Genomic DNA, 15,112 nt, shown 5'->3' on the forward strand with positions numbered 1-15,112 from the left:
GCCAAGAGATCACAGGCAGGCACGCTATTGGCTGCTGACTAACTTAATGATTCGCTATAGCGTAGCGGACGCTCGGGACCACGAGGAGATCACCAGCGGCGCTGACGCTCACAATGTTAAACCTTTGTATCTAAACCATAAACAATGTAATATGCTGTAAAACCTTAGTGTAGAGATAGGGTGTAGATGCAACCTAGTGTAACCTTATTACCTTTTTAGCTGTTCTAGCGTCACCGACGCTCTGAGAATACTTAACACTATAAGAAATACACAGATACCTGGGCTTAGGGTCCAACGCCTAATATATATAAATTTTGAATGATATACTTGCAAAAGAATTAATACAAATACAAATCATACACTACAATATAACATAGACTACCTAACCAGATAACTACACAGGAAATATAATACAATTACTATTTAAGGGACAATAAGAGAGAAAGAGGAGAAGAGAGAGAGAGAGAGAGAAATTGGCCCACAATAACAAGAAGATCAATATAGTTGCGGAGAAAAACTTACGCACAAAGGAAACGATCGCATGCGCCTCTGGACATCCAGCTCCCGATTTTCAGCAATGATAACCGTTGAAGAGTGAGAGCTGGATGCGATCGGCCTGTCTATTTATGCCCCACACACAATGCAATTCAATGGTCCCTACAATCTCATTGTTCATTGGACACAGGAATTCCTCCTCGCATTATAACAAAAGGTCATAGGTTGATTCATACAGGTGGGCCGTGACTATTTCCAACAGCTCAGGTGGGAGGGAAACTGGGTTTCCCGCCGCATGGATAAGTAAGTGCAAATACAGTAAATGTTCATAAACTTCTTATGTCCATAACTATTCGCACGAGCGATTAATCCGCTTCAAACCAACACCGGAATATTGCTAATTAAATACTCTTCCGATGGGTACTAAACACCACTGTATTACTCCTGTCTGACCCTTCGTATCAAACAAAGAGGGATTTCTCTGTTCACGAACATTCTATATTAACCAAACTTTCAGAATCTATCAAAGGGACCATGATCTACAAAATACATTATATAGTGAAAATATGTAACGATTGAGTCGCACGCTACGATCACATAAACTCTACCGTAAATACGCATACCGTGCGCCTGCGGGTGCCCGCGACTGTGAGTATGCGCACGTACGGGAGAGCGTACGCATGCGCAGCACGGACCTGTGTGAGGTGCAAATATGGTAGTGTGCATAGAGATATTTTTCTGACTTTGACAGACCCATGGGGTCACAACCCGGCCACTGCAGCTCCGATATCTCCATCTACTAATGCAGGTCCTGACCTCTGCACCCAAAATAGAGACACACAAACCCCTCCATTGTGAGAAACTGCTGCCACCACCGCCCCGCAAGCGGCTGAAAACTGTCAATCAACTGACGCCTGCAGCTGTACTGCGTCCGACGACGCACAGTACAGGTTCCGGCACATGGGCAAAGTACCGAACATCACTAATTTGAAGCATATACTGCAACACCGCTGGGACCAACATATATACCACTCATAGCCTGTACCAGGGATTATATCAACATAGAGATAAATCCTCACACATCATTGCTACAGTCATGTTAAACAGTCCCTCTTGGCACGCCAGGTCGCAGGAGAATCTTCTAGCGTCGGACGCCTTTTTGCTTCATTTTGTCGAAAATGCATCCTAGTCACAACACAATGTTACTAGGACACACGAAGACACTGTGCTGATTAATTAGATATATACATACATATATCTGTGTGTGACTGAGGAGGTAATTCAGACCTGATTGCAGCAAATTTATTAGCTAATGGGCAAAACCATGTGCAGTGCAGGGGGGGGCAGATATAACATGTGAAGAGAGTTAGATTTGGGTGGTTTATATTGTTTCTGTGCAGGGTAAATACTGGCTGCTTTATTTTTACACTGCAATTTAGATTTCAGTTTGAACACACCCCATCCAAATCTAAATCTCTCTGCACATGTTACATCTGCCGCACCTGCAGTGCACATAGGGGGTCATTCCGAGTTGAACACTAGCTGCCGCTGTTCGCAGCGCAGCGATCAGGCTAAAAATCAGCATTTCTGCGCATGCGTATGGGCCGCAATGCGCACGCGCGACGTACGGGTATAAAGCCCGTTGTGGTTGTGCACAGGTTCTAGCGAAGTTTTCAGTCGCACTGACGGCCGCAAGAAGATTGACAGAAAGGGGGCGTTTCTGGGTGTCAACTGACCGTTTTCAGGGAGGGTTTGCAAAAACGCAGGCGTGGCTGGGCGTTCGCTGGGTAATTGTATGACGTCAAATCCGGACACGAATAGGCTGAAGTGATCGCAAGCGCTGAGTAGGTTCAGAGCTACTCTGAAACTGCACAAACTGTTTTTGCAGAGCTCGGCTGCACATGCGTTCGCACTTCTGCTAAGCTAAAATACACTCCCCAGTGGGCGGCGGCATAGCGTTTGCACGGCTGCTAAAACTAGCTAGCGAGCGATCAACTCGGAATGACCCTCATGGTTTTGCCCATTAGCTAACAAATTTGCTGCTGCAATCAGGTCTGAATTAGGCCTCTGAATCTGCACACAGTGCTACAATGTGGAAGCCACAGCTTTTTTTCAATACAAGATCTGTTCTGCTCCGTATACAGACTCAGTCACACACAATATACAAGTGTCATATATCAAATTAATCAGGACTATCTCCTTGTGCGACTAAGATGCAGTTTTGACAAAAAAAAAAAAGAAGCCTTATGTTAGCAGACTAGCATAGGACCTGGCAGCTCACTCACGTCAGCTATCTCGCACTGCATGGTGTATTGAGGCTAGATGTATGAGGACGAATCTGGCATACCAACAAATATACCACATACAGGCTGTACCAGGATATATACCAAACACAGGCTATACCAGAATATGGGCCTAATTCACACCTGATTGCAGCAGCAAATTTGTTAACAAATGGGCAAAACCATGTGCACTGCAGGAGGGTCAGATAATAAGAATTTACTTACCGATAATTCTATTTCTCGGAGTCCGTAGTGGATGCTGGGGTTCCTGAAAGGACCATGGGGAATAGCGGCTCCGCAGGAGACAGGGCACAAAAAAAGTAAAGCTTTTACCAGATCAGGTGGTGTGCACTGGCTCCTCCCCCTATGACCCTCCTCCAGACTCCAGTTAGGTACTGTGCCCGGACGAGCGTACACAATAAGGGAGGCAATTTGAATCCCGGGTAAGACTCATACCAGCCACACCAATCACACCGTACAACTTGTGATCTAAACCCAGTTAACAGTATGATAACAGAAAGAGCCTCTTAAAGATGGCTCCTTAACAATATAACCCGAATTTGTTAACAATAACTATGTACAGTATTGCAGATAATCCGCACTTGGGATGGGCGCCCAGCATCCACTACGGACTCCGAGAAATAGAATTATCGGTAAGTAAATTCTTATTTTCTCTATCGTCCTAAGTGGATGCTGGGGTTCCTGAAAGGACCATGGGGATTATACCAAAGCTCCCAAACGGGCGGGAGAGTGCGGATGACTCTGCAGCACCGAATGAGAGAATTCCAAGTCCTCTTTTGCCAGGGTATCAAATTTGTAGAATTTTACAAACGTGTTTTCCCCCGACCACGTAGCTGCTCGGCAGAATTGTAATGCCGAGACCCCTCGGGCAGCCGCCCAAGATGAGCCCACCTTCCTTGTGGAATGGGCCTTAACAGATTTAGGCTGTGGCAGGCCTGCCACAGAATGAGCAAGTTGAATTGTGTTACAAATCCAACGAGCAATCGTCTGCTTAGAAGCAGGGGCACCCAACTTGTTGGGTGCATATAGTATCAACAGCGAGTCAGATTTTCTGACTTCAGCCGTCCTTGAAATGTATATTTTTAAGGCTCTGACAACGTCCAACAACTTGGAGTCCTCCAAGTCGCCAGTGGCCGCAGGCACCACAATAGGTTGGTTCAGGTGAAACGCTGATACCACCTTAGGGAGAAAATGCGGACGAGTCCTCAGTTCTGCCCTATCCGAATGGAAGATTAGATAAGGGCTTTTATAAGATAAAGCCGCCAATTCAGATACTCTCCTGGCGGAAGCCAGGGCCAGTAACATAGTCACTTTCCATGTGAGATATTTAAAATCCACCTTTTTCAATGGTTCAAACCAATGGGATTTGAGGAAATCTAAAACTACATTTAGATCCCACGGTGCCACCGGAGGCACCACAGGAGGCTGTATATGCAGTACTCCTTTAACAAAAGTCTGTACCTCAGGAACTGAGGCCAATTCTTTTTGGAAGAATATTGACAGGGCCGAAATTTGAACCTTAATAGATCTCAATTTGAGACCCATAGACAATCCTGATTGTAGGAAATGTAGGAAACGACCCAGTTGAAATTCCTCCGTCGGAACACTCCGATCCTCGCACCACGCGACATATTTTCGCCAAATGCGGTGATAATGTTTCGCGGTGACTTCCTTCCTTGCCTTAATCAAGGTAGGAATGACTTCTTCTGGAATGCCTTTCCCTTTTAGGATCTGGCGTTCAACCGCCATGCCGTCAAACGCAGCCGCGGTAAGTCTTGAAAGAGACAGGGACCCTGTTGTAGCAGGTCCCTTCTCAGAAGTAGAGGGCACGGGTCGTCCGTGACCAACTCTTGAAGTTCCGGGTACCAAGTCCTTCTTGGCCAATCCGGAGCCACTAGTATTGTTCTTACTCCTCCTCACCGTATAATCTTCAATACCTTTGGTATGAGAGGCAGAGGAGGAAACACATATACTGATTTGTACACCCAAGGTGTTACCAGTGCGTCCACAGCTATTGCCTGTGGATCTCTTGACCTGGCGCAATACTTGTCCAGTTTCTTGTTGAGGCGAGACGCCATCATGTCTACCATTGGTCTTTCCCAACAGTTTATTAGCATGTGGAAGACTTCTGGATGAAGACCCCCCTCTCCCGGGTGAATATCGTGTCTGCTGAGGAAGTCTGCTTCCCAGTTGTCCACGCCCGGGAAGAACACTGCTGACAGTGCTATTACGTGATTCTCCGCCCAGCGAAGAATGTTGGCAGCTTCTGCCATTGCACTCCTGCTTCTTGTGCCGCCCTGTCTGTTTACATGGGCGACCGCCGTGATGTTGTCCGACTGAATCAACACCGGTTTTCCTTGCAGGAGTGGTTCCGCCTGGCTTAGAGCATTTTAGATTGCTCTTAGTACCAGAATGTTTATGTGAAGAGACTTTTCCAGGTTCGTCCATACCCCCTGGAAGTTTCTTCCTTGTGTGACTGCTCCCCAACCTCTCAGGCTGGCGTCCGTGGTCACCAGGATCAAATCCTGTATGCCGAATCTGCGGCCCTCCAATAGATGAGCCTTTTGCAACCACCACAGAAGATATACCCTTGTCCTTGGCGACAGGGTTATTCGCAGGTGCATCTGAGGATGCGACCCTGACCATTTGTCCAACAGATCCCTTTGGAAAATTCTTGCATGGAATCTGCCGAATGGAATTGCTTCGTAAAAAGCCACCATTTTTCCCAGGACTCTTGTGCATTGATGTACAGACACCTTTCCTGGTTTTAGGAGGTTCCTGACAGGTCGGATAACTCCTTGGCTTTTTCCTCGGGAAGAAAAACCTTTTTCTGAACCGTGTCCAGAATCATCCCTAGGAACAGCAGACGTATCGTCGGAAAACAGCTGCGATTCTTGGAATATTTAGAATCCAGTCGTGCCGTCGAAGAACTACTTTAGATAGTGCTCTTCCGACCTCCAACTGTTCTCTGGAACTTGCCCTTTTTAGGTCGTGCAAGTAAGGGATAATTTAGATGCCTTTTTTCTTTGAAGAAACATCTTTTCGGCCATTACCTTGGTAAAAAGGCCCGGGGTGCCGTGGATAATTCAAACGGCATCGTCTGAAACTGATATTGACAGTTCTGTACCACGAACCAGAGGTACCCTTGATGAGAAGGACAAAATTTGGACATGGAGGTAATCCTTGATGTCCAGGGACACCATATAGTCCCCTTTTTTCCGGTTCGCTATCACTGCTCTGAGTGACTTTATCTCGATTTGAACCTTTTATGTAAGTGTTCAAAACATTTTAGATTTAGACTATGTGTCACCAAGCCGTCTGGCTTCAGTACCACAATATAGTGTTGAAAAATAATACCCTTTTCCTTGTCGTAGGAGGGGTACTTTGATTATCACCTGCTGGATATACAGCTTGTGAATTGTTTCCAATGCTGCCTCCCTGTCGGAGGGAGCCGTTGGTAAAGCAGACTTCAGGAACCTGCGAGGAGAAGATGTCTCGACTCTCCAATCTTTACCCCTGGGATAATACTCGTACGATCTAGGGGTCAACTTGCGAGTGATCCCACTGCGCCCTGAGACTCTTGAGACTACCCCCCCACCTTGAGTCCGCTTGCACGGCCCCAGCGTCATGCTGAGGACTTGGCAGACGCGGTGGAGGGCTTCTTTTCCTGGGAAAGGGCTGCCTGCTGCAGTCTACTTCCCTTACCTCTATGTCTGGGCAGATATGACTGGCCTTTTGCCTGCATGCCCTCATGGGAAAGGAAAGATTGAGGCTGAAAAGACGGTGTCTTTTTTAGCTGAGATGTAACTTGGGGTAAAAAAGGTTGGATTTCCCAGCTGTTGCTGTGGTCCCCAGGTCCGATGGACCGACCCCCAAATAACTCCTTCCCTTTATACAGCAATACTTCCATCTGCCGTATGGGATCTGTATCACCTGACCACTGTCGTGTCCCTGACATCTTCTGGGAGATATGGACAACGCACTTATCTTGATGCCAGAGAGCAAATATCCCTCTGTGCATCTCACATACATATATATAGAATGCATCCTATTAAATGCTCTACATGAATAAAATATTTTCAGTCAGGGAATCCGACCAAGCCAACCCAGCACTGCATCTCCAGGCTGATGGCGATCGCTGGTCGCAGTATAACCACCGTATGTGTGTATATACTTTTTAGGATATTTTTCCAGCTTCCTATCAGCTGGCTCCTTGAGGGCGGCCGTATCTGGAGACGGTAACGCCACTTGATAAGCGTGTGAGCGCCTTATCACCCTAAGGGGTGTTTCCCAACGTACCCTAATTTCTGGCGGGAAAGGGTATAACGCCAATATTTGCTATCGGGGTAACCCTACGCATCATCACACACTTCATTTTATTTTATCTGATTCAGGAAAAACTACAGGTAGTTTTTTCACTCCCACATAATACCCTTTCTTGTGGTACTTGTAGTATCAGAAACACGTAACACCTCCTTCATTGCCCTTAACGTGTGGCCCTAATGAGAAATACGTTTGTTTATTCACCGTCGACACTGTATTCAGTGTCCGTGTCTGTGTCTGTGTCGACCGACTGAGGTAAATGGGCGTTTTTTAAAACCCCTGACGGTGTTTCTGAGACGCCTGGACCGGTCCTAATAGATTGTCGGCCGTCTCATGTCGTCAACCGACCTTGCAGCGTGTTGACATTCTCACGTAATTCTCTAAATAAGCCATCCATTCCGGTGTCGACTCCCTAGAGAGTGACATCACCATTACAGGCAATTTCTCCGCCTCCTCACCAACATCGTCCTCATACATGTCGACACACACGTACCGACACACAGCACACACACCGGGAATGCTCTGACAGAGGACAGGACCCACTAGCCCTTTGGGGAGACAGAGGGAGAGTCTGCCAGCACACACCAAAAACGCTATAATTATATAGGGACAACCTTATATAAGTGTTTCTCCCTTATAGCATCTTTTATATATATACAATATCGCCAAAATCAGTGCCCCCCCTCTCTGTTTTAACCCTGTTTCTGTAGTGCAGTGCAGGGGAGAGCCTGGGAGCCTTCTCTCCAGCTTTTCTGTGAGAGAAAATGGCGCTGTGTGCTGAGGAGATAGGCCCCGCCCCTTTTTCGGCGGGCTCGTCTCCCGCTATTTTTGAAGTTAGGCAGGGGTTAAATATCTCCATATAGCCTCTGTGGGCTATATGTGAGGTATTTTTTGCCTCTAATAAGGTTTTTATTTGCCTCTCAGAGCGCCCCCCCCAGCGCTCTGCACCCTCAGTGACTGTTGTGTGAAGTGTGCTGAGAGGAAAATGGCGCACAGCTGCAGTGCTGTGCGCTACCTTTATGAAGACTCAGGAGTCTTCAGCCGCCGATTTTGGACCTCTTCTCTCTTCAGCGTCTGCAAGGGGGCCGGCGGCGCGGCTCCGGTGACCATCCAGGCTGTACCTGTGATCGTCCCTCTGGAGCTAGTGTCCAGTAGCCAAGCAGCAAATCCACTCTGCACGCAGGTGAGTTCACTACTTCTCCCCTAAGTCCCTCGTTGCAGTGATCCTGTTGCCAGCAGGACTCACTGTAAAGTAAAAAACCTAAGCTAAACTTTCTCTAAGCAGCTCTTTAGGAGAGCCACCTAGATTGCACCCTTCTCGTTCGGGCACAAAATCTAACTGGAGTCTGGAGGAGGGTCATAGGGGGAGGAGCCAGTGCACACCACCTGATCTGGTAAAAGCTTTACTTTTTTTGTGCCCTGTCTCCTGCGGAGCCGCTATTCCCCATGGTCCTTTCAGGAACCCCAGCATCCACTTAGGACGATAGAGAAATATTATATGGTTTCTGTGCAGGGTAAATATTGGCTGCTTTATTTTTACACCACAATTTAGATTTCAGTTTGAACACATCCCACCCAAATCTAACTCTCTCTGCACATGTTATATCTGCCCCAACCCCCCCCCCCCCCCCTGCAGTGCACATGGTTTGGCCCATTTGCTAACAAATTTGCTGCTGCGAACAGGTCTGAATTAGACCCTATATACTAACATATATACCACACACAGGATGTACCAGGATATATACCAACAAATATACCACACACAGGATGTACCAGGGTATATACCACACACAGGATGTACCAGGATATATACTAACATATACCACACACAGGATGTACCAGGATATATACTAACACATATACACAACATACAGGATGTACAAGGATATATACTAACATGTAAGCACAACATACAGTATATACAATGATATATGTGCGAGGGTTTGATGATTTAAGGCCACATAACTAAAGAATCTCAATGAACCTGGAGCGTGTATCACCAATGTAACGATGACCACTGGGGAGCCACTATATTTGTTAAACCACACTATATATCCCACAAAGGGTGTAACAATACTGTGTGCCACACATGTGTGTTAGGAAAACAATCCACCACACAAATCATTGCACGGAGGATGCAATACTGTTACCAGGATAGACCACATACTTTACACCACATACAGCCCCCTATATACTCACAGCCAAAATAACACGACAGGAGAAGGATGAGGACGAAGATCAGAAGGAAGGTGATATCAGTTTCCAGGATTCCTGCACAACAGATAAACATCCGCATTACACACTGGATCGGACATTCGGGAAATGTAGGACAATACTGGGACAGCATTCGGAGATGTGTCCGGCTCACAAACAGGCCCTTCTGTATGCATCATGGACTAACCAGCAAGAGCTGTGAATAGCATGACCCACAAAATCGGATGCAACTCAAAACAGAGTGGGTCACACCGGATGGTGTGGTAGGAGCAGCAGGTGTTTATAGCAGAGTATCTCTGGATGAATACACCAGCCGGGTATGACCCACTCTGTTCTGAACTGAATACAGTTTTGTTGCATTGTATATGCTATTCACACACGCTTGCTGCTATATAATGCTAGATTGACAGCCACATGTATGGGCCAATTTACGCCCTTCAGAACTTTGGTCTATATATTGTTTTATTATTATTAAAAAAATGTATATATATTTTTGTGTTTCAGAGAATAAATTGTCATCTGTTTTTCAGTCAGCCCCAAACATAGTTAGACCATGATGCGTTCTGACCGCCTATTACTACCATAGAGCGACAGAGGTTAATACATCCACACTATAGTGTCTCATGTCTTTTCTTGGGTTATTGGGCAGCCCTGTGCATCTACTACTCAGGCTTGCACTGTGTATTTGGTTGCGCCAGAAGGTGTATCTCTGTTTCAATACTTTGTTTATAGCTCCCCTGCTGCCTAAGCACAGTGCCTGCAGCCATTTCTCAGGCTTTCCCAATACAGTACAGGTTGAGTATCCCATATCCAAATATTCCGAAATACAGAATATTCCGAAATACGGAATTTTTTGAGTAAGAGTGAGATAGTGAAACCTTTGTTTTCTGATGCCTCAGTGTACACAAACTTTGTTTAATACACAAATTTATTAAAAATATTGTATTATAAGACCTTCAGGCTGTGTATATAAGGTGTATATTAAACATAAATGAATTGTGTGAATGTAGACACACTTTGTTTAATGCACAAAGTTATTAAAAATAATGGCTAAAATGACCTTCAGGCTGTGTGTATAAGGTGTATATGTAACATAAATGCATTCTGTGCTTAGACTTGGGTCCCATCGCCATGATATCTCATTATGGTATGTAATTATTCCAAAATACGGAAAAATCCGATATCCAAAATACGTCTGGTCCCAAGCATTTTGGATAAGGGAGACTCAACCTGTATATAGGAGAATTGAATCGCTAGGCACCAGTTACAACATTGAACATGTCGCCTTATCAGTTCACTGTGGCAGGTAAGCTTAGGTAACGGTCCAGCTCACCAAGGTGGTCATTCCGAGCTGGTCGCTAGCTGCTTTCGTTCGCAGCGCACCGATCAGTCAAAAAATCGGCAATTCTGCGCATGCATATGGTGCGCAATGCGCACGCGCAATGTACTTTCACAAAGGCCGTTGCAGTTTCACACAAGGTCTAGCGATGCTTTTCAATCGCACTGCTGGCCGCAGAGTGATTGACAGGAAGGGGGTGTTTCTGGGTGTCAACTGACCATTTTCAGGGAGTGTTTGCGGAAAAACACAGGCGTGCCAGATAAAAACGCAGGCGTGGCTGGGGAAACGGAGGCGTGGTTGACCAAACGCAGGGCGTGTTTGTGACGTCAAAACAGGAACTAAATAGTCTGCAGTGATCGCAAGCTAGGAGTAGGGGGATCCGGTCGTTTTATCGACAGTGTCTAGGTCGACAATGTTTAGGTCGACTACTATAGGTCGACAGTCACTAGGTCGACATGGATGGAAGGTCGACAGGGTTTCTAGGTCGACATGTGCTAGGTCGACAGGTCTAAAGGTCGACATGAGTTTATCACATTTTTTGGGGGGGATTTTTTCATACTTAACGATCCACGTGGACTACGATTGGAACGGTAAAGTGTGCCGAGCGAAGCGGTAGCGGAGCGAAGTCACCATGCCCGAAGCATGGCGAGCGAAGCGAGCCATGCGAGGGGACGCGGTGCACTAATTTGGGATCCCGGTCACTTTACGAAGAAAACGACACAAAAATAAATAAATCCTCATGTCGACCTTTAGACCTGTCGACCTAGCACATGTCGACCTAGAAACCCTGTCGACCTTCCATCCATGTCGACCTAGTGACTGTCGACCTATAGTGGTCGACCTAAACATTGTCGACCTAGACACTGTCGATAAAACGAACCACACCCAGGAGTAGGTCTGGAGCTGCACAAAATTACTTTGTGGCCGCTGTGTTATCCTTTCGTTCGCACTTCTGCTTAGCTAAGATACACTCCCAGAGGGCGGCGGCTTAGCGTTTGCACGGCTGCTAAAAGCAGCTAGCGAGCGAACAACTCGGAATTAGGGCCCAAATTACTTACTAAAAAGTTGCTAATAAGTACGGTAGTTGCAGCTCTGCTACGATGTGCTCTTTTCTCTTACTTGACTACATTAAATACAAAGCTGTGCAAAACAGAGTTTTATATATATATATATATATATATATATAAATATGTATATAGATATAATAAGAATTTACTCACCGGTAATTCTATTTCTCGTAGTCCGTAGTGGATGCTGGGTACTCCGTAAGGACCATGGGGAATAGACGGGCTCCGCAGGAGACTGGGCACTCTTAAAAGAAAGATTAGGTACTATATCTGGTGTGCACTGGCTCCTCCCTCTATGCCCCTCCTCCAGACCTCAGTTAGGGAAACTGTGCCCGGAAGAGCTGACATTACTAGGAAAGGATTTGGAATCCAGGGTAAGACTCATACCAGCCACACCAATCACACCGTACAAATTGTGATAACTATACCCAGTTAACAGTATGAACAACAACTGAGCCTCATTCAACAGATGGCTCATAACAATAACCCTATAGTTAAGCAATAACTATATACATGTATTGCAGAAAGTCCGCAATTGGGACGGGCTCCCAGCATCCACTACGGACTACGAGAAATAGAATTACCGGTGAGTAAATTCTTATTTTCTCTGACGTCCTAGTGGATGCTGGGTACTCCGTAAGGACCATGGGGATTATACCAAAGCTCCCAAACGGGCGGGAGAGTGCGGATGACTCTGCAGCACCGAATAAGCAAACTCAAGGTCCTCCTCAGCCAGGGTATCAAACTTGTAGAATTTTGCAAAAGTGTTTGATCCCGACCAAGTTGCAGCTCGGCAAAGTTGTAAAGCCGAGACCCCTCGGGCAGCCGCCCAAGAAGAGCCCACCTTCCTCGTGGAATGGGCTTTTACTGATTTAAGATGCGGCAGTCCAGCCGCAGAATGTGCAAGTTGAATCGTGCTACAGATCCAGCGAGCAATAGTCTGCTTTGAAGCAGGAGCACCCAGCTTGCAGGACAAAGCCGCCAATTCTGACACACGCCTAGCTGAGGCCAAGGCCAACAGCATGACTACCTTCCACGTGAGATACTTCAACTCCACGGTCTGAAGTGGCTCAAACCAATGTGATTTTAGGAAATCCAACACAACGTTGAGATCCCAAGGTGCCACTGGAAGCACAAAAGGGGGCTGAATATGCAGCACTCCCTTAACAAACGTCTGAACTTCAGGCAGTGAAGCCAGTTCTTTTTGAAAGAAAATAGACAGGGCCGAAATCTGGACTTTAATGGATCCCAATTTTAGGCCCATAGTCACTCCTGACTGTAGGAAGTGCAGAAATCGACCCAGCTGAAATTCCTCTGTTGGGGCCTTCCTGGCCTCACACCAAGCAACATATTTTCGCCATATGCGGTGATAATGTTTTGCTGTCACATCCTTCCTAGCTTTTATCAGCGTAGGAATGACTTCATCTGGAATGCCCTTTTCCATTAGGATCCGGCGTTCAACCGCCATGCCGTCAAACGCAGCCGCGGTAAGTCTTGGAATAGACAGGGCCCCTGCTGTAGCAGGTCCTGTCGGAGCGGCAGAGGCCAAGGGTCCTCTGAGATCATTTCTTGTAGTTCCGGGTACCAAGTTCTTCTTGGCCAATCCGGAACGATGAGTATAGTTCTTACTCCTCTCTTTCTTATTATCCTCAGTACCTTTGGTATGAGAGGAAGAGGAGGGAACACATAAACCGACTGGTACACCCACGGTGTCACTAGAGCGTCCACAGCTATCGCCTGAGGGTCCCTTGACCTGGCGCAATATCTTTTTAGCTTTTTGTTGAGGCGGGACGCCATCATGTCCACCTGTGGCCTTTCCCAACGATTTACAATCAGCTTGAAGACTTCTGGATGAAGTCCCTACTCTCCCGGGTGGAGGTCGTGCCTGCTGAGGAAGTCTGCTTCCCAGTTGTCCACTCCCGGAATGAACACCGCTGACAGCGCTAGCACGTGATTCTCCACCCATCGAAGAATCCTTGTGGCTTCTGCCATCGCCATCCTGCTTCTTGTGCCGCCCTGTCGGTTTACATGGGCGACCGCCGTGATGTTGTCTGACTGAATCAGCACCGGTTGGTTTTGAAGCAGGGGTTCTGCTTGACTCAGGGCATTGTAAATGGCCCTTAGTTCCAGAATATTTATGTGTAGGGAAGTCTCCTGACTCGACCACTGTCCTTGGAAGTTTCTTCCCTGAGTGACTGCCCCCCAACCTCGGAGGCTTGCATCCGTGGTCACCAGGACCCAGTCCTGAATGCCGAATCTGCGGCCCTCGAGAAGATGAGCACTCTGCAGCCACCACAGCAGAGACACCCTGGCCCTCGGGGACAGGGTGATCAACCGATGCATCTGGAGATGCGATCCGGACCACTTGTTTAACAGATCCCACTGAAAGATCCTTGCTTGGAACCTGCCGAAGGGAATTGCTTCGTAAGAAGCTACCATCTTTCCCAGGACTCGCGTGCAGTGATGCACCGACACCTGTTTTGGTTTCAGGAGGTCCCTGACCAGAGATGACAATTCCTGGGCCTTCTCCTCCGGGAGAAACACCTTCTTCTGTTCTGTGTCCAGAATCATGCCCAAGAACAGCAGACGCGTCGCAGGAATCAGCTGCGACTTTGGGATATTCAGAATCCAGCCGTGCTGTTGTAGCACTTCCCGAGATAGTACTACTCCGACTAACAACTGCTCCTTGGACCTTGCCTTTATAAGGAGATCGTCCAAATACGGGATAATTATAACTCCCTTCTTTCGAAGGAGTATCATTATTTCGGCCATTACCTTGGTAAATACCCTCGGTGCCGTGGACAGACCAAACGGCAACGTCTGGAATTGGTAATGACAGTCCTGTACCACAAACCTGAGGTACTCCTGGTGAGGTGGGTAAATGGGGACATGTAGGTAAGCATCCTTGATGTCCAGTGACACCATAAAATCCCCCTCTTCCAGGCTTGCAATAACCGCCCTGAGCGATTCCATTTTGAACTTGAACTTCCTTATATAAGTGTTCAAAGATTTCAAATTTAGAATGGGTCTCACCGAACCGTCTGGTTTCGGTACCACAAACATTGTGGAATAGTAACCCCGTCCCTGTTGAAGGAGGGGAACTTTGATTATCACCTGCTGAAGGTACAGCTTGTGAATTGCCGCCAGTACTACCTCCCTTTCCTTGGGAGCAGCTGGCAAGGCTGATTTGAGGTAACGGTGAGGGGGAGACGCCTCGAACTCCAGCTTGTATCCCTGAGATACCACTTGTAGAACCCAGAGATCCACCTGTGAGCGAACCCACTGGTCGCTGAAGTTCCGGAGACGCGCCCCCACCGCACCTGGCTCCACCTGTGGAGCCCCAGCGTCATGCGGTGGACTTAGTGGAAGCA

At 47.1% G+C, this 15,112-nt stretch overlaps 1 protein-coding gene across 1 annotated transcript in view; it reads right to left on the bottom strand.

The window, feature by feature from the left end:
* TMEM145 (transmembrane protein 145) overlaps positions 1–15,112 on the bottom strand; it is a 205,396-nt gene that overhangs the window by 70,081 nt on the left and 120,203 nt on the right. Inside the window, exon 7 of the mRNA XM_063942336.1 lies at positions 9,321–9,392. Within this exon, the coding sequence (XP_063798406.1) occupies positions 9,321–9,392 (72 nt within the window). The remainder of the gene's footprint in view (positions 1–9,320; positions 9,393–15,112) is intronic.

Source organism: Pseudophryne corroboree, chromosome 10 (genome assembly GCF_028390025.1).
Source record: "Pseudophryne corroboree isolate aPseCor3 chromosome 10, aPseCor3.hap2, whole genome shotgun sequence".
In the NCBI taxonomy this organism is placed as follows: Eukaryota; Metazoa; Chordata; class Amphibia; order Anura; family Myobatrachidae; genus Pseudophryne; species Pseudophryne corroboree.